At 39.0% G+C, this 27,789-nt stretch overlaps 1 protein-coding gene across 2 annotated transcripts; it reads left to right on the top strand.

Annotated features, from left to right (window-relative positions):
- Positions 985–26,928, top strand: SPG21 (spastic paraplegia 21 (autosomal recessive, Mast syndrome)). 2 transcript variants are annotated; one of them, XM_018053661.1, is made up of 9 exons: positions 985–1,268; positions 5,070–5,156; positions 7,807–7,968; positions 15,140–15,220; positions 16,147–16,292; positions 18,138–18,246; positions 18,913–19,020; positions 21,049–21,189; positions 26,247–26,928. In XM_018053661.1, exons 2-9 carry the CDS (start codon positions 5,094–5,096, stop codon positions 26,361–26,363), a joined length of 927 nt encoding a protein of 308 aa, XP_017909150.1. In that variant the 5' UTR covers positions 985–1,268; positions 5,070–5,093; the 3' UTR covers positions 26,364–26,928. The 2 variants fall into 2 exon arrangements, with proteins under 2 accessions (XP_017909150.1, XP_017909151.1); XM_018053662.1 differs by lacking the exon at positions 985–1,268 and adding an exon at positions 2,897–2,979 and having other exon boundaries at positions 26,247–26,919.

The following is a 27,789-nucleotide window of genomic DNA, read 5'->3' on the forward strand; positions in this document are numbered from 1 at the left end:
AATCTTGATTCCAGCTTGTGCTTCATCCGGCCTGGCATTTCACATGATGTACTCTGTATGTAAGTTAAATAAGCAGGGTGACAATATACAGCTTTTTATATTGACAATATACTCCTTTCCCGACTTGGAACCAATCTGTTGTTCCATGTTCAGTTCTAACTGTTGCTTCTTGACCTGCATACAGATTTCTTAGGAAATCTGTAGGTAAGATTTCTTCAGGTAAGATGGTCTAGTGTTCCCATCTCTTTAAGAATTTTCCAGTTTGTTGTGATCCACATAGTCAAAGGCTTTGGCATAGTCAATAAATCAGAAGTAGATATTTTTGTGGAATTCTCTCGCTTTTTCCATGACCCAGCAGATGTTGGCAATTTGATCTCTGGTTCCTCTGCCTTTTCTAAATCTAGCTTAAACATCTGGAATTTCACTGTTTATGTACTGTTGAACCGTGTTAATAATGTTAATAAATATATGAACATTCTCTATTCCTTTAAGGGAAAGTGATGAAGGAGCTGGCGAGTCAGCGGGAGCTGTTCCTGGAAATTCCCAAGACCTCAGCACAAGCCTGGAAAGGGAGGTGAAGGTGTTACAGTGGGGGATTATGGGGGGCATTTGTGGCCGTGCCAAAGGAAAAAAAATCTTGTCAAGAAAAGAGAGTATACAAAGCCCTGTTAATCAAAGCCTGTAACCTAAAGGAGTTCCCTCAAAGCTTTATGCCGCGAACTGCAGGCGAGGCAGGTCCCAAGGGTCAGGCGCCCCTTTCTTCCAGTCCCACAACCTTTCCCTTGGTGCTCACGTCACATGAGTGACCTAGAACTGACCCTTGAGTCTCTCTGGGCCTCCTCCCGGCGCCCCCGCCCCCGCCAGAGCAGATGCCAACTCTGCAGCCGGCAGGATGTAGGGAGGTCGTCGAAGTCTCACCCTGTGGTCCAACCCGCCCCGTCGCCATGGTGACCGCCGGAGTCACGCAGCTCCACCCCTTCCTCGCGACGTGGCCCCACCCCTCCGAACCCGGAAGCTCGCGGCTCGCGCTAGCTGCGAGAACAATTCCGGAGGACGGAGGGCGGCGGTCCAGTCTCGCTCTGCCGCGCGCCCCGCCCCTCGGAGGCCGGCCCGCCAGCGTGCCCCCGCGGCTCGCGGCGCTTACAGATACTGAGCGCTCAGGCCTCCAGCCCCAACCCGGGCCCCAGCAGCCTCCGAGGCCGGCCCCCTTTCTGGAGGGAAGAGCCGCCTTGGGAGGAGGGACAGGGACCTGGGGGCGGCCACGGCAGGTGAGGGGTGGGAGGTGTCCTGGGAAGCCTGGGATCTGGGTGTATGATGTTTGTGGCAGCAGGTGAGAGTGGTTTGTAGCGAGCACGGCTGCCTCTGTCGGTGTGACTTTGTGAGTGTGGCCCTGAGTGGGTCGGCTCATGTGATCATGCACGTGATTGCACGTCCCTGTGTGTGTCTAAGGTCGTGTCTGAGTTCATGGGGGTGATCGGTGTGCCTGTGACCCTGCCTTTGTGTGGCTGTCACCCGTGGGGCTGGAAGAAGGTGGAGATCTGTGTGTGGTTCGCCTGGGGTAGGGGGGTCGGGTACTTGACCTGGACATACTCCTGTAATCCCATACTGGGGCTACACTGCTACAGCCCAGGAACGCATTTTTCCTGTAAACTTTGAAGAACTCTGAGCAGACTAGTTATTTTGGAGATTGCACCTCAAGCCTGAAAGTGATAAATGCCTTTGTCATTGCTGAGCACGGGCCAAGTGTGAGGAAAGTGGCAGGGCTAAGCTGTCTCCTTTCCTCTTCTCCTTGTCCTCGGGAGTCCTGAATTCTGCATTTATGCTGCTTCTTTGTCTCCACCTACAATGTTCCAGCTCTTCTTGGCACAGAGCTTCAAGAGACCGAGGGGTAATTAAATAGCTGTGTGCAAATTTCCAAAAGCTTTAGTACTAAGACAGGGTGCAAGATGAGATGTGACCGTCAAAATGTCAAGTAGTCAGCTTTTCCTCCCATGAGGTTTAGAAGATAATAAAGTTTCTGAAGATAAGGATAAATCTTCCCCCCAGGAAACCTAAAAAAAGAATAGCTCTGTATTGGTGTGGTGAGGTAAGGAGACTTGCATTAAACAGCCAATGGCATCATCCAGAGACCCTTAGGTTCTAATATTTCGCTGTTGCTTGTGTCAGTAAGAATCATAGATTGTCCGTATGTAGAGCATATGATTGAGGAAAAGGATCAGAAAATCTCTGACTAGTTGAACTGGTTAGATGACTTAAACATTTGTAAAGGCGATTTCATTGGCTGTGAATTGGCAGGGTCTGTTGAAATCCTGAGGGATAAGTGGACTGTAAAGTGTCTGGTTCTGGTGAAACCTTGATGGAGAAGTGCATGGAATTCTTGGTGCACACTGAAAACTGGCAATTTTATCCTGGAGCAGCACAAGGGCCAGAGAGGACTGTGTGTCTAGAGCTCTCTGAGAAGGGGGTTTCCTTAAGCAAGATGAAGGGAAAATTCCTGCCACCCATTTCCCAGCAGCATGAACAGGTGCTTTTGTTTTTGTGAAGAATTGTGAGAGATCAAATCAGCGTTGAGCTTCTGGTCCACATTCTTTCTTATTTAATACCGATCAGTTGGATCACAGTCTCAGTGAACCTTTTTTTTTTTTTTTTTGCCATATGCAGAATGTTCCCCTTGTGACTTGGAAAAGTATTCCCTTGTAGTGGATGAAAGAGAGCTAGGAGAACAAAATTCCTTTTCATACCACTCACAGCTGCTTTCCCTTTGCAGCAGTTTTTTTTCCCTCTTGAATGTCAGTTGGTCATATGCAACATTTGGTATCTGTCTTACCTTTCATGTACTGCCAAACTAGCACAAGTGTTCAAATCACTTGCTTCTATAAAAATTTAGTCACCGTTCGGTGGAATCTCTCTAACCAGTGAGATTGGTTATAAAATAAATGTTATAATATTGAGTGGTTGTGGATAGTACTGAAGACTGTGGTAAGGAACCTCTTTCTACTTACTCCTGAGGGAAGAAGTGAATGACAGTGAGTGTGTATGTCTGTGTACAATGTGTGTGTGTGTATATTTGTATGATAGTTTGGTTTGTATGTTACAACTGATTCCAAACTATGAATCATTTATTTTATCCCAAGTGTGGTGAATCTAGAAGCAAAATTTCTGACTTTAGGTAGCCAAAGTGTTTTGAGTAGGTGTTCTGTTCTGATCTGTTGAGTAGGGATTTTTTTCTAAACATGTTTTTGATATTTCCTCCTGTAGAATAGTGATTGTTTATAGTAATTGTATACTAGAAAATGTCTTGATTAGGCAATAGTTAGATGACATAGGAATAGTTCAAGTCTGTCCAGATAGAAAATTTTCCAGAATTAACTATATGTGCCAGTTGCTTTCAGTTAAAAGCAGTGAGCAGCTTAGAGAAAGGCTGTAGTTCAAATGGCTTCAGTTTTTTAACATGTTAATATTTGTAAAGAGAAAATGGGTATGCAAAGAATGATTTTCTTTATTTCAGTATGGATAAGGACTACATCCATGCACATTGATTGTCTGTATAATACTGGCTGATGATTTTCTTCATATTTTAGAACCACTGAAGATTTCAATAAACTTTCCTCAGAACCATCCCAGCCTTGAAAGAAAAGGCCAATTATTACAGTGTCAAGGTTGTAAACCTAGGTTAATATTGGATGTCTACATTTACCATCTCCTTGGGGGTCAGTTTAGTAACCCCCAAGGCTAGAGGTAACAGTTGAGATTGCTGAGTGCCCTGTGTTCTGAGGGAGCAGATGTGGAGGGCCAAAGAGGAAGATTCATTGGCTTAAGAATCCCTGGCACCTGACCAGCCCAGAAAAGCCCCTCTAAGTTCTCAGTTCACAGTCAAGCCTAAGACTTAAGTCCTAGGGTCTCAAACTCATCCTAGCCCTGCTAGGAAAACCCAGGCTTGTGCTGCAGTAGAGGACATGGTGCAAAGGAGCATTTGAGTCCTTCCAAACCAGTGATTAGAATTTCTTCATCTGGCAATAAGAATCTGCAACAAGGAACTATAATTTTCAAGTTCCTGTTACGACACAACATAGATTTTTAAGCAAACGGGCAGCTTTAAGTTGAGTATGCCTGGCCAATGTAACACTCATAGGTACCCAGGTTAAAAGGGATTCTAGGATTGACTAGTTTGGCCTGCTTAGGATGTAGTCATTCATTTAGTCGACAGCTAATGCCTGCTGTGTATGAAGCACTATTCTGCACTTTAGGGAGAGGGTAGTGAAACAATCCTGGATGAGAAAACAAGTCCCCGAAGGGTCAGTGACTTTTCCCAGGTCATAGAACTATAAAAGCTGGAAATCACTAATCTCACAATAGAAGACCACCTGTGTTTTAAAGGCACATGTTTTATTTTGTTGCTAGTTATTGTGCCTTCAGGAATGTTCTGGTACCTTATCATGGATCTTTCAGAGTGTATTATATCACTTACACCACATCCATATGAACAGCAAGTTTTTCCTGTGTTTTGCATTACAATCTATGTGTGTTTCTGAAGCTGTCTCTCCTTCTAGAGTTAGATTTATGGCATTTTATGAATTTATGGGGAAGCAGGCTTACATGAACTCCTGTTTCTAGTGTGGAACTGTTCCCTAGAATTCTGCCAGACAGGAACATCTTTATTAACATAGATTCTTAAGGTTTTGTTGAAAGACAGGTTATTCTACTGCATTTGGAGTCACGTAACTAGGACGGGCAGTCAGGTGTCAGGAAAGACTGTCCTGTCTGGTCCTGGTTTTGCAATGGCTATGGGATCTTGGGTAAGTCGTTAACATTTTCTAGACCAGATTCCTCTTTTGGAGGAACTAAGGGGGTTAGAATAATTCTCTCTCAGGGTACTTTTTGCTTGCTCTATGATTATAGGGTTTCACCAATTGTTTTGTGTAGTTTTAGTATATGCCGACAAGGTAAAACAGCCCATTTCCTCGGTTATACCTTTTAAAGTATTGTTGGTAGAACCAGACCAGATTCTACATTTAGTTCTGATGTAAACATGAATTCTTGACGTGAAACATCACATGCTTTTATTTCAGGGTTAACCTCCATTTCAGCTAACCATGGGAGAGATTAAAGTCTCTCCTGATTATAACTGGTTTAGAAGTACAGTCCCCCTTAAAAAGGTATGTATGGTTTTACTACAACTCTTCTTTGAAAAATCTTGTATTGTTTTTCATGTGTGATTTAGACATTATGTCTTACTAGTGTTTGAGAGTAAAGGTTATTGCCAAATATCACGACTGGATTGCAGAACATAACGTTCAGCCCCTTCCCTGTCAAGTATACTCAACTTTTGAGATTCATTCAAGAGTAAAAGCAAGAATGACTGTACTCATTATTTTACAGTTGCTTTTACATATTCAAGCAAGCAGGAATACGTGTACTCCTCTGTATAGTTTGGTGGAAAGCGTAAGCAATAGCACCTGTACAGTAAGTGCAGTTAGATTCTATTAGAAACCATTTTTCTGTTCTTCAAGATTGAAGATTTACATTAGAGATCCTCTGTTTGCCATAATCTGTACTCATTCTGCCATAGTCATCTTTCATAAACTTTATTTGCCTGGGTTGTCCAAAAACCCTAAACACTTATGTTGAAGCCTGTTGTCTGTGAGTCTCAAATTAATCCCAAATGCTTGGGGATCACATTGACAAAAGTTGTGTCAGAATGAAATCTTTGCTGATCCCCTTGCAGAAGTATTACAGTACTGTGATCTGAAGATCATCTGTGTTTCTGTTAAAATTATTTTGTCAGGGTAGATAGCTGTGGAAGTAGCATGTAAGTTTGAGTTAATAACAGAGTTACTCTTCCTGTAGAAATTTGAGGTAGAGTTTCCACATATAGACAGAATACCTTTCACTATTGTAGGAAGTCCCCAAATATCTTAATTATTTCAACAGTTTAACAAAGTGGGTAGTGATGTGCCCATTTTACAGATGAGAAAACCAAGGTTCATGGAGGTTAACATGTTAAAGTCACATAGTCTAGTAGAGTTTGGGTTAAAATCAAATTATCTGGCTTCAAAGCCAGAGCTACTTGGCAGCTTAGCAAAGGGAACCTACCTTTCTTCTTGCTACCCCAGGAACCGTTGTCTGTGCTAGAAGAATAGCCACTGGAGTCCCATCCCCTCAAGTAATTCACATGGGCTCCTCTTGATGAACTCATTCAGCAAGCTAATCACTTGACCCAAAGCAACACAAACTTATCGAAATATACTTGGAAGTAGTTGTAGGAAGTAGTTTCACTGATGTAGTGTTCTCCTTTGGTCAGTTTGGTCCACAAGTGATGAAAAGTTTGCTTGAAATTTCATGGTGCTAGATTTTAATTTCAGAAATCTGAATATCATATCTCATGTTTTATTACTAGAAGGTTGAAATTTACTGGATGCACTATCAAAGGTCACTAAGATTTTTTACTACAATCACAGCAAAAAGAAACATGAAAAGCAAAAATATGAGTGGCAGAATCCAAAGGGCAAAAACATAATCATGAGATACACTGTCACTTGTGGAAGTCCAGAAAGTATTGGATAGGGCCCTCTAGACTTTGCCCTGCCCTGTTCGTCTGCTGAGTGACTCCAGTTAGCATGCTGCCACCCACATTGACACATAGGCCCCACAGCACTGCCAACTTGGAGCTCTCAGAAGATGGAACCTTGGGATTTCCCTGGTGGTCCAGTGGTTAAGACTCCATGCTCCTAATGCAGGGGGGCATGGATTTGACCCCTGGTCGGGAAAATAAGATCCAGCATGCCACATGGCATGGCCGAAGAAGAAAAAAAATAGAACCTTGAACCTTTTAATGTAAAAGTAGGATAAGTATTGATTTACATTGGCATAAGTTCAAGCAGTTAATGTACTTTTCCAAATAGCACCAAAAAGTCAGCCAAAGAGAACAAAAATTAGCTATCGTGCAGTGCATACTGTAGCTAACACTTTTGACACTATTGAACACTCAGTATCTGCCAGACTCTGTGCTGAATGCCTGATTTGTCTCAGCTCATGTACTGCTCATCTTTTTCCCTTACTGGGTCAAAAGCCACTAAATGAGGAAGGTTTCTGATGACCTTCCTCCTTCTCATCCCCTTTTCCCCAAAAATCCAGTTTTCCTCTGAGCCCATTCCCCACACCTGACACCAGAGAGTTTGAAATACTCTCTGGGGACAATGACACCTACACCTGCCTCATCCCTTCTCTCTAGCAGAGGTCTCTGTCTCAGAGGCTTGGGCTAGATCAGGCTCCTGAAGCATCTCAACGTGTGGTCCCGTCTCAACCCAGTTTATCCTCAGAGCCTGGAGTCTTTTCTTTCTCTCGTCTCCCCTTTCACACACTAACCCTGCTGATCCCAGCCAGCCCTCTGGGCCAGCCCTGGAGAATGACTCTGCAAATTGTCCACCTCTTACATGCATACATGCACACACACAGCCAGAAATATGGGGAAGAATTAAGATGCCATGCGCAGAGTTTACTGTTTAATGGTAAACAAAATAAACTTCAAATAATCATGACTGGAAAGGAAAATCCCAAGCTGAGAGAAAAAGGAGCTCTCGGGAAAAGTATAAAGCAGTTCCATGGACTGTGTCAGTTCCGAAGAAGGAAAAGGAGACAAGGCTGTTTATTATATGTACTGGTCTGGTGTGATCCCCACCTTAGTGTGTAAGCCACCAAGACAGTGGTATTAAAATTGTCAGCGAAATCATGGTGTCGAAATAACTATTGATATGTAAAATCAAATCCATGAGATTTTTCATTTTCTTCTTATAACTTTCCCTCCAGATTATTGTGGATGATGATGATAGTAAGATCTGGTCGCTGTACGATGCAGGCCCCAGAAATATCAGGTGTCCTCTCATATTTCTCCCTCCCGTCAGTGGAACTGCGGATGTATTTTTCCGGCAGATTTTGGCTTTGACTGGATGGGGTTACCGGGTTATAGCTGTAAGTATTACTGATTTAGGATAACAATGCAGGTCCACATTTTCTGATTTTGTGTGTGTGTATGTTTCTGTTTCTGAGTATAGTAAGGGGCATGTTTCTTATTGTAAAATACCGTTTTTCATTTTTAAAATGTGAAAGGGAGTTCTTTTGAAGGAAGGTGGTGTGGTTTGAAAACAAACGGAGGTGCAGAGGAGACAAACCTTTATCGAAGCTTTTCCTGCCCTCAGCTTGGACATGCATTTCCTGAATCAGTCTGACTGGTAGGAAGCATTGTTCTTGTTTATAGATGAGGAGGCTGAGGTCTGGACATTTTAGAGATGGCTGAGGGTCACACAGCCAGTAGGCAGCAGAGGGTGAATCTGACCCCATTTCCTCCCCCCTTTTATTCCATCATTGCTTGGGAGCAGCAAAGGGTACTGAAACCTTGCTAAAGGTGAGTCTTTAACAGGTGAGGTGAGGTTCATTCATTAGCTCATATTCTTCACGTTTGGTCAACAAGTTTTTTGTTTCTAATTGTTATCACTGAGTTTGGTCTAAATCTAGTTTTGCATTGATCATTCTTTAATCTCCCTCTCTGGGAGGAGGGCGTAGGTGGGAAGGCGCTGTTGCTCACCATAGAGTGTTTGGCACACCTTGACTAGGTCAGGACTGTGGACTTCGGTTTCCTAACTTCCCCGAGGCAGAGGCCCTGGCTTTGGAGCTGGCGATTGTTTTCTGGGACCTAGAATATTAACACGTAAATGGTACTCCCCATGGGAGTACTGCTGTTGGTATACATTTTATTTACTGCCTAGAGGAGAGAAAACGTGGACCCAGGCTCTTCTCTCAGAAGGAAACTGAAAATTCCACTGGGGCTACCACCAACTGCTGTCACACAAGACAAATGCAGCACCTCTCCCTCCTGACAGCCCTGCTCTTTTTTGAAAAAACTAGTTACTTTTGGCTGCCTGCTGACTTTCCCCCCCAGGTCTTGTTTTCTCCAGCTAAATCTCTCCAGATTCTTTAACCATTCCTCATATGGTGTGTTGGAAACCCTGCCACGTAATCCTCCCTTGTTCTGGGTTTTCAGTAATCCCTCTCTGTGGACAGCATTTTAGGAGAGGAGGCTGGTAGCTGCCCTCATCCTCGCCCTTTGCAACTGAAGTGGTGACAGTTTGTGTCTAGGTGATCACTGTTGGTTGGCCAGGGAGAGGGAGACTGAGCAGCCCCCCAGCTGTCTGTCTCACTTTTGAGCGTTCTTCAAAGCAGACAGCATGTTTTTTCTTCTAAACTGACAGGGCACACAGCCTTGCCTTTTGCCTGGATATTTCTTCTTGCCCTCAAGCTTCCTGATGTGGGCATTCCCTATTTCTTACCTAGATAAAGAATCAAGTAAAAAGATAGCAGTGTCTTCAAAATCACTTCGTTCTTAAGATTTGATCAAAGTGCCAGGAGATTTCTGAAATTTTACTAGACATCTGTTAGTATCTTGCAGTTAAAAATGCATGGATCCTTTTTTCATTTACATTTTTATTGAAATAATTCTAGATTCCCATGCAGTTGTAAGAAATAATAGAGAGATACCCCTTATATACTTTGCCCAGTTTTTCCCAATAGTAACATTTTATAAAACTGTAGTAGAATATCACAGCCAATATTGATGTTAATATAATCCACCAACCTTGTTCACATTTCCAGGTTTACTCATACTCAATTGTTTGTGTGTATATTAAGTTGTATACAACTAGAACACAAATTTTTTTAATTTAAAATTTTTATTTTATATTAGAGTATAGTTGATTTACAATGTTGTGTTAGTTTCAGGTGTACAGCAAAGTGATTCAGTTATACATATATCCATTCTTTTTCAGAATCTTTTCCCATATAGGTTATTACAGAATATTGAGTAGAGTTTCCTGTGCTATAATACATCTATTTTATATGTAGTAACACTACTATATATCTATATATGTTAATCCCAAACTTGTAATTTGTCCTTCCCCCAACCTTTCCCCTTTGGTAATGATGTTTGTTTTTGAAGTCCGTGAGTCTGTTTCTGTTTTGTAAATAAGTTCATTTATATCATTTAAAGAAATTCCACATATAAGTAATGTCGTACGATATTTATCTTTCTCTTCGTGACTTACTTCACTTACTATGACAATCTCTAGGTCCATGATGCTGCAGATGGCATACTTTCATTCTTTTTTATGGCTAAGTAATATTTTATTGTATACATGTAGCACATCTTTTTTATCCATTCCTCTGTTAATGGGTATTTAGGTTGCTTCCATGTCTTGGCTATTGTAAATAGTGCTGCATTGAACATTGGGGTGCATGTATCTTTTTGAATTATGATTTTCTCCAGATATATGCCTAGGAGTGAGATTGCTGATTCAAATAGTAGTTCTATTTTTAGTTTTTAAAGGAACCTCCATACTATTCTCTATAATGATTATACCAATTTACATTCCCATCAATAGTGTATGATGGTTCCCTTCTCTCCACACCCTCTCCAGCATTTATTGTTTGTAGACTTTTTGATTATTGCCATTCTGACTGATGTGAGGTTATACCTCATGGTAGTTTTGATTTGTATTTCTTTAATAATTAGCAGTGTTGAGCATCTTTTCATGTGCTTTTGGGCCTTCTGTATGTCTTTGGAGAGCTGTCTATTTAGATCTTCTGTCCATTTTTTTATTTTTGTTTTTTTTGCTGTTGAGCTGCATGAGCTGTTTTGTATATTTTGGAGATTAATCCCTTGTCAGTTGTTTCGTTTGCAAATATTTTCTTCCATTCTGTGGGCTGTCTTTTCATTATGTTTATTGTTCCTTTGCTCTGCAAAAGCTTTTAAGGTCCCATTTGTTTATTTTTGTTTTCGTTACTGTAGGTGGTGGATCCAAAATGATATTGCTGTAATTTATATCAAAGAGTGTTCTGCCTATGCTTTCCTTGAAGAGTTTTATGCTATCCAGTCTTCATTTAGGTCTTTAATCTATTTTGAGTTTATTTTTGTGTGTGGTTAGAGGATATTCTGATTTCATTAGAACATTCTAATGAATGTTCTAATTTCATTCTTTTACATGTAGCTGTCCAGTTTTCTCAGCAGCCTTTCCATTGTGTATTCTTGCCTCCTTTGTCATAGATTAATTGACCATAGGCATGTTGGTTTATTTCTGGGCTTCCTATCCTGTTCCACTGATCTATATTTCTGAATTTGTGTCAATGCCATACTGTTCTGATTACTGTAGCTTTGTAGTATAGTCTGAAGTCAGGGAGCCAGATTCCTCCAGTGTCATTTTTCTTCCTCAGAATTATGTTGGCTATTTGGGGTCTTTTGTGTTTCCATACAAATTTTTAAATTCTGTTCTAGTTCTATGAAATACGCCATTGGTAATTTAATAGGATTTCATTGAATCTGTAGATTGCCTTGGATAGTAGTCATTTTGACAATACTGATTCTTCCAATCTAAGAACATAGTCTGTCTTTCCATTTGTTTGTGTCATCTTCAGCTTCTTTCAGCAGTATCTTATACTTTTCAGAGTACAGGTCTTTTGCCTGCTTAGGTTGGTTTATTCCTAGATATTTTATTCTTTTTGATGCGATGGTAAATGAGATTGTTTCCTTCTTTCTTTCTGATCTTTCCTTGTTAATGTATAGAAATGCAGCATATTTCTGTATCTACAGAAATAAAAATTTTACAGATTTTTGTATCCTGCAGCTTTATCAGATTTGTTGATGAGCTCTAGTAGTTTTATGGTAGCATCTTTAGGATTTTCTATGTATAATAACATGTCATCTATAAACAGTGACAGTTTACTTCTTCTTTTTCAGTTTGGATTCCTTTTATTTCTTTTTCTTTTCTAATTGCTGTGGCTAGGACTTCCAAAACTATATTAAATAAAAGTGGTGAGACTGGATATCCTTGTCTTGTTCCTGACCCTAGAGGAAATGCCTTTAGCTTTTCACCATTGAGTATGATGTTAGCTGTGTGTTTGTCATATATGGCTTTTATTATGTTGAGGTAATTTCCCTCTATGCCAACTTTCTGGAGAGTTTTTATCATAAATGGGTATTGAGTTTTGTCAAGAGCTTTTTTTTGCGTCTGTTGAGATGATCATGTGGTTTTTATTCTTCAATTTATTAATATGATGTATCATACTGATTGATTTGTGAATATAGAAAAATCCTTGAACCCCTGAGATAAACCCCACTTGATCATGGTGTATGATCTTTTATTATATTGTTGGATTCAGTAGTATTTTGAGGATTTTTGCATCTATGTTTATCCGTGATATTGGCCTGTAATTTTCTTATTTTGTGAAATTTTTGTCTGGTTTGGTATCAGGGTGATGGGGGCCTCATAGAATGAATTTGAGAGTGTTCCTTCCTCTGCAATTTTTTGGAATAGTTTTAAAAGGATAGGTGTTAACTCTTCTCTAAATGCTTGATAGAGTCACCTGTGAAGCCATCTGATCCTGGACTATTGTTTGTTGGAAGTTTCTAAATCATAGTCCCCATCTCTTATAATAGGTCTATTCATGTTTTCTATTTTTTCGTGGTGCAGTCTTGGAAGACTGTACCTTTCTAAGGATTTGTCCCCTTCTACATTGTTCATTTTATTGGCATATAGTTGTGTGTAATAGTTTCTTATTATCCTTAGTATTTCTGTTGTGTCCATTTAATTCTCCTTTTTCATTTCTAATTTTATTGATTTGAGCCTTCTGTTTTTTCTTGAGTCTGGCTAGCTGCTGCTGCTGCTGCTAAGTCACTTCATTCATGTTCAACTCTGTGCGACCCCATAGACGGCAGCCCACCAGGCTCCCCTGTCCCTGGGATTCTCCAGGCAAGAATACTGGAGTGGGCTGCCATTTCCTTCACCAATGCATGAAAGTGAAAAGTGAAAGTGAAGTCGCTCAGTCCTCTCGGACTCTTCGAGACCCCACGGACTGTAGCCCACCAGGCTCCTCCGTCCATAGGATTTTCCAGGCACGAGTACTGGAGTGGGGTGCCATTTCCTTCTCCAAGTCTGGCTGCTGCTGCTGCTGCTGCTGCTGCTAAATTGCTTCAGTCGTATCCGACTCCGTGCGACCCCATAGACGGCAGCCCACCAGGCTTCCCTGTCGCAGGGATTCTCCAGGCAAGAACACTGGCTAGAGGTTTATCAATTTTGTTTATCTTTTCGGAGAAACAGCTTTTAATTTCATTGACCTTTTCTATTGTTCTCTTTGTCTCTATTTCATTTCTGCTCTGATCTGTATGGCTTCCTTCTTTCTACTTACTTTAGATTTTTTTTTATTTTTTCGTTTTCTAGCTGCTTTGGATGTAAGGTTAGGTTGTTTGAGACTTTTCTTGTTTCCTGAGGTAAGATTGTATTGCTGTGAACTTCCATCTTAGAACTGCTTTTGCTGTGTCCCATCAGTTTTGGATTATTGTGATTTTATTTTCATTTGTCTCTAGGTATTTTTTGTTTCCTCTTTGATTTCTTCAGTGATCCATTGGTTGTTTAGTAACATACTGTTGAGCTTTCACTTGTTTGTTTTTGTTTTGTTTTACAGTTTTGTTTCCTTGTAGTTGACTTATAATCTCATAGCATTGTGATCAGAGAAGATGCCTGATACGATTTCAATTTTCTTAAATTTACCAAAGCTCACTTTGTGGCCCAGCATGTAATCTGTCCTGGAGGATGTTCCATGTGCACTTGAGAAGAATGTATGTTCTGCTTTAGGATAGAATGTTCTATAAATATCAATTAAGTTCATTTGGTCTAATGTGTCATTTAAGGTCTGTGTTTCCGTATTGATTTTCCGCCTGGATGTTCTGTCCATTGATGTAAGTGGGGTGTTCAAGTCCCCCACTATTATCGTGCTCCTATTGATTTCTCCTTTAAGCAGTTGCCTGTATATTGAGGTGCTCCTATGTCGGGTGCATATTTATTTACAATTGTTATATCTTCTTCTTGGATTAACCCCTTGATCATTATGTAGTGTCCTTCTTTGTCTCTTTTAACAGTCTTTATTTTCAAGTCTATTTTGTCTGACAAGAGTATCGCTCCTCCAGATGTCTTTGATTCCCATTTGCTTGGAATGCCTTTTTCCATCCTTTTAGCTGCAGTCTGTATGTGTCCCTGGATGTGAGTGTATCTCTTATAGACAGCGTATAAATGGGTATTTATTATTATTAACTTGCTTATTTTGGGCTGTGCTGGGTCCTTCATTGCTGCGTGGGCTTTTCTCTAGTTGCAGCAAGCAGGGGCTACTCTCTAGTTGTGGTTCATGGGCTTCTGACTGTGGTAGTTCTTCTTGTGGATTCTTTACCACTGAGCCACCAGGGAAGCCCTGGTTCTTGTTTTTTGATCCATTCAGCTAGTCTGTGTCTTTTGGTTGGAGCATTTAATCCATTTACATTTAAGATAATTATCGATATGTATGTTCTTATTGCTGTTTTGTTAATTGTTTTGGATGTGGTTTTATAGGTCATTTTTTCCTCTTCCTCTTTTTTTTCTCTTTTGACCTCTCCAGTATTCTTGCCTGGAGAATTCCATAGACAGAGATGTCTGGGGCTGCAGTCCATGAGGTCACAAAGAGTTGGACATGACCAAGTGGCTAACATACTTTCACTTGCGATTTGAGGACTATCTTTAGTGTTTTGTTTGGATCAACTTTTCTTTTCTATGTGTATCTATTGTAGATTTTTGGTTTGCAGTTACCATGAGGTTTTGATATAGCGTGCTCTCTCTCGCTCTCTCTCTTTCTCTCTGTCTCTCTCTATACACACACACACTCTCACACACACACACACAATATTGTTCTAAGTGCTGGTCTCTTAATTTCAAATGCATTTCTAATGTCTTGCATTTGTACTCTCCTCTTCTCAAGATTGTTCACCCTTGAACCTCAGAGTTTCTTAGCTATTTGGAAAGGATTCAATTGATGTGAATTGAAATTGTTGTATATGTAGTATCACTAGAGTGTGATTTTTATTTTTATTTTTTTAATTGTTCTGTTAGATAAAATTGGAATTTTGAAGTCTAGAATAAGATGAGAGCTTATTTTCCCATGTTTTGAAAAAGGAGCAGAGATTGAGCAAATGAGAAACACTGTTGTGAGAGCCCTAAATTTTTCAGATACATATGAATTGTATTTTACTTTTACAGTTTTAAAAATAAATTTAAAACTTGTTATATTCTAGTTGCAGTATCCAGTTTATTGGGACCACCTTGAATTCTGTGACGGATTCAGAAAACTTTTAGACCATTTACAATTGGATAAAGTGAGTACCTTAAAACTAGTTACTCACATGTGATTTTATTTATTTATTTTATTTATTTTTTTCACATGTGATTTTAACATAATATTTACATCATTGTCTAGTGTTGTCTTTTATTTTTTAATAACAGCTCTTTTGAGCTAGAATTCACATACCATACAGTTTACCCTTTTAAAGTGTATAATTCACTGTTATTTAATATATTCAGAGATATGTGCAATCATCACAACAGTCAATTTTTGAACATTTTTTCCACCCCAAAAAGAAACCCCGTACTTAGCAGTCACCACCCTTCTTCCTCCCTGGAGCCCTGTCTGTGGATTTGCCTGTTATGCATATTTTATATAAATATAAAGATGTAATTTGTGGTCTTTTGTGACTGGCTTTTTTCACTTCACACGAGATTTTCAAGGTTCATCAATGTTGCAAATTCTATCAATAATTCATTCTTTTTAATTGTTAAATAAAATCCCATTGTATGGATGAAACACATTTTATTTACCCATTCATCACTTGATTTGTTTTCCACTGGTTAGTTATTATGAGGGATGTTGCTATGAACATTCTTACACAAATTTCCGTGTAGACAGATGTTTTCAGTTCTCTTGAATACATGTCTAGGAGTGGAAATACTGAATTACCGAATTAAAATTTCTGTTTTCTTAAACAGAAACTGCAAAGTAGTTTCATTTTCTAATATAATCTGGAAATAATTTTTTTTTTTAACTACTATAACTTATGCACCATTGTATTGTTTCTTGACAGGGTATAGACATTGCATTTAAATACAGTATTTCCTAAACTTCTAACTGCTGTAAATATTTCAGTCTAATTACTGGTGATAACATTATATTCTGTGGTTGGTGATAATTAAAACAGTTTTTTGATACTTCATTGTTTTTAGGATCCTTGTGTTTGTTTCCAATTAGGTTCATCTCTTTGGGGCTTCTTTGGGAGGCTTTTTGGCCCAAAAGTTTGCTGAATACACTCACAAATCTCCCAGAGTCCACTCCCTCATCCTCTGCAATTCCTTCAGCGACACCTCTATCTTTAACCAAACATGGACCGCAAACAGGTAAGAATGTACACCTTCGACCAACAGTTTTGTTATTTCCAGTGGAATTGAAAATGGTGATGTTTGGTTTTTTTGAAGCATTAGGGAGGGAGGGGCCATATATACTTTTGCCTTCTGAAACCATCCTGGCTTTTAGCATTAGAAACAGTCACCCTTGCAAAGGAAAAGAATTGAAAGAATTCTAACTTCAGTGGTTCCCGTTACTCTAAATCGCCGCCTGGCTTTGTGTATTATGGCTCCCATGCCTTTACAGTTTCCCTTCAGTGCTTATCTCACTGAGACTGTGTTCTGCTTGCTCCACTTAGTATTTTGTGTACAGAGTTCTGTGTAATGACTGTTACAGTTCTTTTAAGACCTTGGGCTCCTCTCAATTTTTCATCAGGTTCTACTGTAAATCTTTGTGTGTAAATTACTTTTGTTCTTCTCTTTCTGGGTCATTTCCTTGAGATAGGTTCCCCGAAATGGAGAGACTGTTTAGTTCGCTGGCACTTGTACATTAGTCTGCTTTTTAGAAAGATGGAGAGGGCAGAATGTTTTGCAAGGCAACCAGTGGGGTACCTGCTTTCTCTGAGCCATCCCTTCATTGATTTTATCGTTTGAATTAGTTTTATAGATATCTAATGGTACCTTAAAGCTGACTTCACTATATTTCTTTCATTGCTAGCAAGGCTAGGCTCTACCCCCCAAAAGTAGCCTATTGACTTAACTTACCTGAGTGATCAGATTGGTTTTCACAAAATGTTCTAGGTAAACATTGTTTTCATGGTTTTCACAACTATTTACTATTGCATTCTGATTTTTTAAAAAATGTTTCCTGATGTTTTCTCACTTGTTTACTCAGCATTTGTGCAGCAATTTCTTGTATGCATTAGACAGATACTTCATGTCAATATGATGCAAAAATCGTTCTTTTTGACGATTTTTTCATGTTGTTTTGATTGTCAGAAGCCAAGATTTCCCCCACTTGGTGCTCTTGCGTATCAGGAATTTTTTATCAAATGTCTGAGTACTTACTATGTGCCACACAGAGGCTTCAGGGGTGAACAGAGCCAAGAGGATGACCACCCCTCCCACTCACACACAGAAAACACCCAGGCAGCATCCCCTTCAGAAGTTAAGAAGCTGTTGGGATGGGTTGGAGTAGAGAACTTAGATCATTGAAGGTGACTGAAAGATGGCTAACTGGTCCTTATGAGGGACGTTTACTGAGAATGTACATCAGAAGGTGGTCTGTACCTTTTATAAGTTATTTTCAGCATAGGTTTAAAAAAATTCATGTTTATCCTATATAAGGGCTCCCAATGTAATTAATGGAGTAAACTCTTAACTAAAGATCACATATAGAAATACATGAAGACTGAATTGCCTTGAATTAGCCCAAGAATCCACTAGTAGCAATAGTAGGTATAATAACTCTGTGATTTTACTATTTTGAAATCTATCCTTTAATGTTAATCAAAGGGTGATATAAACCTTCAGATTAATATAGTAAGTGTTCAGTTTTCCACAAGTAGTTTAGCCATTGAAAATAAGACCAACTAGAAAATTAAATCTTGGAATTATCAGAATGTTTATCTCAATAAAGGCATTTTGAAATATTGCTTATAATTATTCCCAATCCTCAAAAGTTTGATCATATGAAACCATAACTCTTTGGGAACTTGAGAAAGCATTTATAAAAACTAGATGCTTCAAAACTAGCTCTTTGAAGGAAGAGACTGGGTTTTTTAAATCTCTAAATCCCAGATGCCTAGCTAATACAGAGATTCAATATTGAATGAATACTTGCCACTCATGTATAGTCTTGTAAGTTTAAATGTCAGTTTTTTTGTTTGTTTTTTACAGCTTTTGGCTGATGCCATCATTTATGCTTAAAAAAATAGTTCTTGGGAACTTTTCCTCTGGCCCAGTGGACCCTATGATGGCTGATGCCATTGATTTCATGGTAGACAGGGTAAGGATCATGACCTTGGGGAGGGGACACCTTGACCCGGGAATTTTCATGTCTTCTTGGTTCCTGAGAAATACCTGTCTCGCTCAGTGTGTATTAGAGGTGTTTGTTAAGCATTTTTCCACATTAACTTTAATACATCCAAATGGATATTATGGCTGCTGAATAATTTATCAGAATCATTTGGGGAAATTAAAAAAATACAGATTCTAAGGCCTCACACTAGACCTTGAACTGGAATCCCTGGCCAAGCGCTCTGGGAACTCCTTCACTTCTACCTCCCCAGGTCAGTGTGATGGAGCAAGTTTGTAGATGTGCATTTAGGAACTACTGGATAGATATTTTTTCTGAGGCCTCTTCCAGCTCTAAGATCACTGAAATGTTTCTCTGTCTTCATTAAGCCTATGGAATGGGCTTGCTGCCCACAGGCACCTGGTTGAAGAGGCAGCTCAGGTTGAGGGTTGTGGAAGGCCAGGTGCCCAAAACAGGAAAATATCACCACTTCCAGGGCCCAGTTATGGTCTCAAATACATTGTGTCTCCTCAGAGGTTAACTTACTGGCCCTACCACACATAATGCCACCTTTATAAATAGGATATTATCTGTGGATTTAATGTAAATGTGAAAAAAATTTTTTTGAAAAAATTTTAACTGTGTTTTTTCCTGCAGCTGGAAAGTTTGGGTCAGAGTGAACTGGCTTCAAGACTTACCCTGAATTGTCAAAATTCTTATGTGGAACCTCATAAAATTCGGGACATCCCTGTAACCATTATGGATGTAAGTTTACTTTAAGTGAAACAGATGCTTTACCTTTTTTATATGTACATGTCAAGATCCACCTCACAAATCATTTTACGATTTTTCAGTGTTGCTTCAAACACTGCCTTGAATTTGTTTTTACCACCTGCCCCCCACACAGCTTTCTCAATTTCAAAAAAAATCTTTTATTGCTTATCCTGTATTTTTCCTGGAAGGAATAACACCATTGAAATAAAAATAAATTTAAACAAACATGGTAGTCCTTACCCCTTTTGGTTTGCTTTGCTGTTCTTTTTAAGCTGTTACAAATCTGGGCAGCAAAATGAAGGTGCCAGAATTCCATAAAGTCTAGTTAACACAAAAGCTTGCTTCTTACATGTTTTTTAATTGTAGTAAAATACACATAACAAAATTCACCATTTAAACTACTCTTAAGTGTACATTTCAGTAGCATTAAGTATATTTATAGTGTGGTCCAACTGCCACTGTTATCCATCTCCAGAACTTTCCATCATCCCAAACTGAAACTCTGTACCCATTAAACAATAACTCTTCCTTCACCGTTCCCCCTAGAGACCCTAGTAACCTTTGTCCTACTTTTTTGTCTGTATGAATTTACCTGTTCTAGGTACCTCATGTAAGTAGAATCATATAAATATCCTTATGTATCTGGCTTGTTTCATGTAGCATATTTCTAAGCTTTATCCGTGTTAAAGCATATGTTAAAAATACCCAGTTATCCTCCAATTAAAAATAAATTAAAAATTTTAAAAACCATTCCCTTTTACAGTTGGGTAATATTGCGTTGTATGTATATACCGCAGTTTGTTTATCCTTTCATCTGTTGATAGACATTTGAGTTGTTTCCACCTTTTGGCTATTGTGAATAATGCTGCTGTAAATATTGCCACAAATACACATTCAAGGTTCTATTTTCAATGCTTTTGGGTGGTGCATACCTAGAAGTGGAATTGCTGAATCATTTGATAATTCTGTTTAACTCCTAGAGGGACTGCCTTACCATCTTCCACGGGGGCCACACCGTTTTACATTCCCATGAGCAGTGCATACGGTCTCCAATTGCTCCATATCCTCGCCAATATCCTTGTTATTTTCGGTTGTTTTTTTAAAATAATGGTCACCCTAATGAATGTGAAGTGGTATCTCACTGTGGCTTTGACTTTTTATTTTAATCATATAACTGTCTCACAATAGATTTATTCCTAAATGCAAGTAATATGGTATTTAAATTAAAAACTGATTTTTATCAGGAAATTATTACGAACATGTACAATAACTTACCATTTTCTATTATAATTGCTACATTCCAGCATTTACAATGACACAGAGTAAGCTTGCCAATACTGTCAAAGAAATACATGGTCCTCACAGTGCGTTTGCTCTGCCCGCACTTTCAAAGTTATGCTCACCACTTAAGTACATGGTCACTTAAAATGTCTAGAAGTTTTAGCAGGGTGGAGACGCACCTATCTTTATTTTCATGTTTTTTTTTTTTTTGGTCTTATTTGAATAATTTTTGCATGAGTTTGAACATAAATTTATGTGAGTATTATAAGTTTCTTGAGTCATATATTGCAAACTTCCAACAGTGGCTCCCCCAGAAAAGGGCCTGGACTTTTTATCTAATATTCTTAATTTTTTAGATAATTATTTTCACAGAGCATATCATACATATAACTGTTTTTAAATTAATACTAAGTTCTTTTGGGGTTTCATGATCTTTTTGAAATTGGTGTTTTCAGTGATTGTTTTCTATTAATGTTCTGTTAATTTAATTAACTATCTTTGAGGACAAATGAAATTCATGGTAGAATTTTTTTCCCCTAAACAATGCAAAAGACATTTGGCAGTAAAATCTGGGCTTCTTACTTTGGAGTTAGAGTCACTAAGGATGAGCAGAAGGTGGTGGCCCAGGCTTCAGAAAGGTTCAGCCATGTCTCCTGAAAGGAGTGCTTGGGGGGACACTTCGCTTAATGTGAAAAGAACACATTGAAATAACAGTTTTGTCCTCATATTATTTTAAAGGTGTTTGACCAGAGTGCACTTTCAACTGAAGCTAAAGAAGAAATGTACAAACTGTATCCTAATGCCCGGAGGGCTCACCTTAAAACAGGAGGCAATTTCCCATACCTGTGCAGAAGTGCAGAGGTGAATCTCTATGTACAGGTAGGCCCTAGTATGGACCCAGAGCACTTTGACCCCAGAGTCTATGGTTTGAAACATAAAGCTTTTTGGTGGTGGAGAGAGAGAACTATAGAATTCTCTGTAGGAATGAAGCACTAACTTGATAAAGGTGGTCTCCATGAATAATTTATAGAATTCAAGCATAGTAGAGACACCTGGGTGACTATCTGCCCACTCTCCCTTTTCTATGAACCACAGGCCTGAACTCACACACTGAAGTAGCCATTTGGTACCATGGAACCTTGGCTCCCAGATTCAAGGAATTCAGTCAGGACACCAGACTTAAAATAGAGTCAGTCTGAAGTCCCATGACTTCTTCTTTTTTTTTTTTTAATTTTTATTTTTACTTTATTTTACTGTACAATACTGTATTGGTTTTGCCATGTATTGACATGAATCCACCATGGGTGAACATGTGTTCCCAAACATGAACCCCCCTCCCACCTCCCTCCCCATAACATCTCTCTGGGTCATCACCGTGCACCAGCCCCAAGCATGCTGTATCCTGCATCAGACATAGACTGGCGATTCGATTCTTACATGATAGTATACATGTTTCAATGCCATTCTCCCAAATCATCCCACCCTCTCCCTCTCCCTCTTGAGTCCAAAAGTCCATTATACACATCTGTGTCTTTTTTGCTGTCTTGCATACAGGGTTGTCATTGCCATCTTTCTAAATTCCATATATATGTGTTAGTATACTGTATCGGTGTTTTTCTTTCTGGCTTACTTCACTCTGTATAATCAGCTCCAGTTTCATCCATCTCATCAGAACTGATTCAAATGTATTCTTTTTAACGGCTGAGTAATACTCCATTGTGTATATGTACCACTGCTTTCTTATCCATTCATCTGCTGATGGGCATCTAGGTTGTTTCCATGTCCTGGCTATTATAAACAGTGTTGCGATGAACATTGGGGTACACGTGTCTCTTTCAGTTCTGGTTTCCTTGGTGTGTATGCCCAGCAGTGGGATTGCTGGGTCATGTGGCAGTTCTATTTGCAATTTTTTAAGGAATCTCCACACTGTTCTCCAAAGTGGCTGTACTAGTTTGCATTCCCACCAACAGTGTAGGAGGGTTCCCTTTTCTCCACACCCTCTCCAGCATTTATTGCTTGCAGATTTTTGGATCGCAGCCATTCTGACTGGTGTGAAGTGGTACCTCATTGTGGTTTTGATTTGCATTTCTCTAATAATGAGTGATGTTGAGCATCTTTTCATGTGTTTGTTAGCCATCCATATGTCTTCTTTGGAGAAATGTCTATTTAGTTCTTTGGCCCATTTTTTGATTGGGTCGTTTATTTTTCTGGAATTGAGCTGCATAAGTTGCTTGTATATTTTTGAGATTAGTTGTTTGTCAGTTGCTTCATTTGCTATTATTTTCTCCCATTCAGAAGGCTGTCTTTTCACCTTGCTTATATTTTCCTTTGTTGTGCAGAAGCTTTTAATTTTAATTAGATCCCATTTGTTTATTTTTGCTTTTATTTCCAGAATTCTGGGAGGTGGATCATAGAGGATCCTGCTGTGATTTATGTCGGAGAGTGTTTTGCCTATGTTCTCCTCTAGGAGTTTTATAGTTTCTGGTCTTACATTTAGATCTTTAATCCATTTTGAGTTTATTTTTGTGTGCGGTGTTAGAAAGTGATCTAGTTTCATTCTTTTACGAGTGGTTGACCAGTTTTCCCAGCACCACTTGTGAAAGAGATTGTCTTTACTCCATTGTATATTCTTTCCTCCTTTGTCAAAGATAAGGTGTCCATAGGTGTGTGGATTTATCTCTGGGCTTTCTATTTTGTTCCATTGATCTATATTTCTGTCTTTGTGCCAGTACCATGCTGTCTTGATGACTGTGGCTTTGTAGTAGAGCCTGAAGTCAGGCAAGTTGATTCCTCCAGTTCCGTTCTTCTTTGTCAAGATTGCTCTGGCTAGTCGAGGTTTTTTGTATTTCCATACAAATCTTGAAATTGTTCGTTCTAGTTCTGTGAAAAATATCGCTGGTAGCTTGATAGGGATTGCATTGAATTTGTAAATTGCTTTGGGTAGTATACTCATTTTCACTATATTGATTCTTCCAATCCATGAACATGGTATATTTCTCCATTAGTGTCCTCTTTGATTTCTTTCATCAGTGTTTTATAGTTTTCTATATATAGGTCTTTAGTTTTTTTAGATATATTCCTAAGTATTTTACTCTTTTCGTTGCAATTGTGAATGGAATTGTTTCCTTAATTTCTTTTTCTATTTTCTCATTATTAGTGTTTAGGAATGCAAGGGATTTCTGAGTGTTGATTTTATATCCTGCAACTTTACTATATTCATTATGAGCTCTAGTAATTTTCTGGTGGAGTTTTTAGGGTTTTCTATGTAGAGGATCATGTCATCTGCAAACAGTGAGGGTTTTACTTCTTCTTTTCCAATTTGGATTCCTTTTATTTCTTTTTCTGCTCTGATTGCTGTGGCCAAAACTTCCAGAACTATGTTGAATAGTAGCAGTGAAAGTGGGCACCCTTGTCTTGTTCCTAACTTTAGGGGAAATGCTTTCAATTTTTCACCATTGAGGATAATGTTTGCTGTGGGTTTGTCATATATAGCTTTTATTATGCTGAGGTATGTTCCTTCTATTCCTGCTTTCTGGAGAGTTTTTATCATAAATGGATGTTGAATTTTATCGAAGGCCTTCTCTGCATCTATTGAGATAATCATATGGCTTTTATTTTTCAATTTGTTAATGTGGTGAATTACATTGATTGATTTGCGGATATTGAAGAATCCTTGCATCCCTGGGATAAAGCCCACTTGGTCATGGTGTATGATCTTTTTAATGTGTTGTTGGATTCTGATTGCTATAATTTTGTTGAGGATTTTTGCATCTATGTTCATCAGTGATATTGGCCTGTAGTTTTCTTTTTTTGTAGTATCTTTGTCAGGTTTTGGTATTAGGGTGATGGTGGCCTCATAGAATGAGTTTGGAAGTTTACCTTCCTCTGCAATTTTCTGGAAGAGTTTGAGTAGGATAGGTGTTAGCTCTTCTCGAAATTTTTGGTAGAATTCAGCTGTGAAGCCGTCTGGACCTGGGCTTTTGTTTGCTGGAAGATTTCTGATTACAGTTTCAATTTCCGTGCTTGTGATGGGTCTGTTAAAATTTTCTATTTCTTCCTGGTTCAGTTTTGGAAAATTGTACTTTTCTAAGAATTTGTCCATTTCTTCCACGTTGTCCATTTTATTGGCATATAATTGCTGATAGTAGTCTCTTATGATCCTTTGTATTTCTGTGTTGTCTGTTGTGATCTCTCCATTTTCATTTCTAATTTTATTGATTTGATTTTTCTCTCTTTGCTTCTGGATGAGTCTGGCTAATGGTTTGTCAATTTTATTTATCCTTTCAAAGAACCAGCTTTTGGCTTTGTTGATTTTTGCTATGGTCTCTTTTGTTTCTTTTGCATTTATTTCTGCCCTAATTTTTAAGATTTCTTTCCTTCTACTAGCTCTGGGGTTCTCCAATTCTTCCTTTTCTAGTTGCTTTAGGTGTAGAGTTAGGTTATTTATTTGACTTTTTTCTTGTTTCTTGAGGTATGCCTGTATTGCTATGAACTTTCCTCTTAGCACTGCTTTTATAGTGTCCCATAGGTTTTGGGTTGTTGTGTTTTCATTTTCATTAGTTTCTATGCATATTTTGATTTCTTTTTTGATTTCTTCTGTGATTTGTTGGTTATTCAGAAGTGTGTTGTTCAACCTCCATATGTTGGAATTTTTAATAGTTTTTCTCCTGTAATTGAGATCTAATCTTAATACATTATGGTCAGAAAAGATGCTTGGAATGATTTCAATTTTTTTGACCCATGACTTCTTGGTCTAATTTTAATGCATTAAAACATACACACAATCTAACACACACCACCTCTTCAAATACCTGCCTAAACTGGTATTAGAATAGTGGTGAGAAATGGCTGCTTTGCAATTTGGCAAATAGTATCAAGAGCCTTAAAAAACCAGTCATGTTCTTTGATCCTGTCATCCACATGTGGCTATAGATCCTAAGGAGAGGATTGTAAATACAAAGCAACCTGATTCCCAGAGACAGTCATTATGGTATTAGAACAGCAGAGGATGGGAAGGACCTGATTCCTAGCAGCAGAGGAGGAGGGTAAACACCTGCTTGAGAAGCAGCATGCTGCAATTTAAAATGTTAGTAAGAATATGTAGTTGCCCAGAAAGACTGGTTACGTAATGATTTTTGACTTTTTGTTTTCTAATTTTCCTCTAGTTAGTGGACGGAGGAGCCTGGTGGGCTGCGGTCCATGGGGTCGCGAAGAGTCAGACACGACTGAGCGACTTCACTTTCACTTTTCACTTTCATGCATTGGAGAAGGAAATGGCAACCCACTCCAGTGTTCTTGCCTGGAGAATCCCAGGGACGGGGGAGCCTGGTGGGCTGCCATCTCTGGGGTCGCACAGAGTCAGACACGACTGAAGCGACTTAGCAGCAGCAGCAGTATTACTCTAGTTTTTCAGTGTTTGTATGTTTATTTTTATTTAGGTATAATTGGTTTTTTGGGCTTCCCTGGTGGCTCAGATGGTAAAGCATCTGCCTGTAATGTAGGAGACCCAGGTTCAATCCCTGGGTCGGGACGATTCCCTGGAAAAGGGAATGGCAACCCACTCCAGTATTATTCCATGGAGAATTACATGGACAGAAGAGCCTGGCAAGCTATCGTCTACAGAGTCTCAAAGAGGCAGACACAACTGAGCGACTAACACATACATAGTTGGTTTATAATGTTAATTTCATGTGTTCTATGTAGTGATTCAACATTTTTAGATTACAGATTATATTCCATTTAAAGTTATTGTAAGATATTGGCTATATACCCTGTGATGTACAGTATCTCCTTGTGGCTTATTTTATATGTGGTAGTTTTTACCTTTTAACCTCATACCTTAGTCTTGGTCCTTCTCTGAGTACTCTGTAATTTAGGAGTAGAAATTATCAATATACAACAGTGATGTTTAAAATAATCATTCTGCATTTCTACAGATACATTTGCTTCAATTCCATGGAACCAAATACGCAGCTATTGACCCGTCAATGGTCAGTGCCGAGGAACTCGAGGTGCAGAAAGGCAGCCTTGGCATCAGTCAGGAGGAGCAGTAGCTGTTAGTGACAAATGGTCCAGCGTGTTTGTACAATCAGTGACGTCAGTGCCCGCCAGTCGGCCTCTCTTCGGTTGGTCAGGTTCACCGGTTATCACTGTGTTTGGAACTAGGACTGATGGTCATCTTTGTGACAGGCGGCGGCTCTTCTAAGCCAGTGTAACTATTTCCTCTTCCGTTTTTTAGCTTTTGAACTTCAGTACTTTTGGAGACTCCCATTTTAAGAACTGTGAAAATTTTGCTACCAAAAGTATTTACCCACTGTGTTCTTAATTGTTAATTTCTTAGTTTGGGGGTTTTGTAGATTTTTTTTCCTTTTCTTTCTGTCTTCCTTTCTTCCTGTTATTTGCTGTAAATGCTGCATACCCATATTATATATCAGCACATTTTTTTTTATGCTTTCTTGGTTATAACAGTTATTAGAGTGCCAAGGCCGTCACCCACTGTTTGCTCTCCTGCAAATCAATACTTCTAATTTCCAGTTAAGCCAGTTGTTTTTAATTTTGGCTGTTGTCTTTCTACCCATTACAGTCTTTGGAATAAAAATTCAATTTCAATGAGTTGAATTTTATGATTTTATGATTTTTATGGCTTTTATGATTATCGCAGCTGCCAAATGGGCTGCCTACACATAGGACTCTGAGAAGCAGACCGTGGTGTTTGCCAAACCTGTGTGACTTTTGGTAAGTGACTTAATCTCTCTAAAGCACACTTTGTTCATTGTTAGATTACAAAAACAGTCATTTACTGAGCTGCTGCTCTGGCAAGGTACTTTTCATACCTGCTTTTTGCCCCTTCAGTGGAAAAATTTAAACACACATAGAGAAAATAGTATAATGAACTACATCCCCATCAGCTTCAAAAATTATCAGCTCATGGATGGTGTTGCATCATCTCTTACCCCACCCTCACTTCCTCTACACACACTCATATCACTGGGTTATTTTAAGGCAATTTCTGATATCTTATTTCATCTGTAAATATTTTTCTATGTACCTCCAAGAGATAATGCCATTATCACACTTTAAAAAATTCAGCAATAATTCTTTCATACTAATATCCAGTCAGTGTTCCTATTTGTGATTCTCTCATAAATTATCTTTTTACAGTTGACTTGTTCTATTTAGCTTCCAAAGTTCACACTTTGGAAGGACCAGAACCGACCAAAAGATCCTCCATGACAAAAGATATTAAGAAGAAATCACAACCAGATGGGTAGGAGAGCACAGTTGCAATATAGCCAAGTCCCATACCCCCAGGTTGGGGACCCACATACAGGAGAATTATAATTGCAGAGTTCTCCAAAGAGGGTTCCAAGCCCCAAGTCAGGCTCCCCAGCCCAAAGGTCCTGCACTGGCAAGATGAGCCCCCAGAGCATTTGGCTTTGAAAAGCAAGCAGGGCTTACTTTCAGTAGTCCCAGAGGGCT

The sequence above is a fragment of the Capra hircus genome, chromosome 10 (assembly GCF_001704415.2).
Source record: "Capra hircus breed San Clemente chromosome 10, ASM170441v1, whole genome shotgun sequence".
Taxonomy (NCBI): Eukaryota; Metazoa; Chordata; class Mammalia; order Artiodactyla; family Bovidae; genus Capra; species Capra hircus.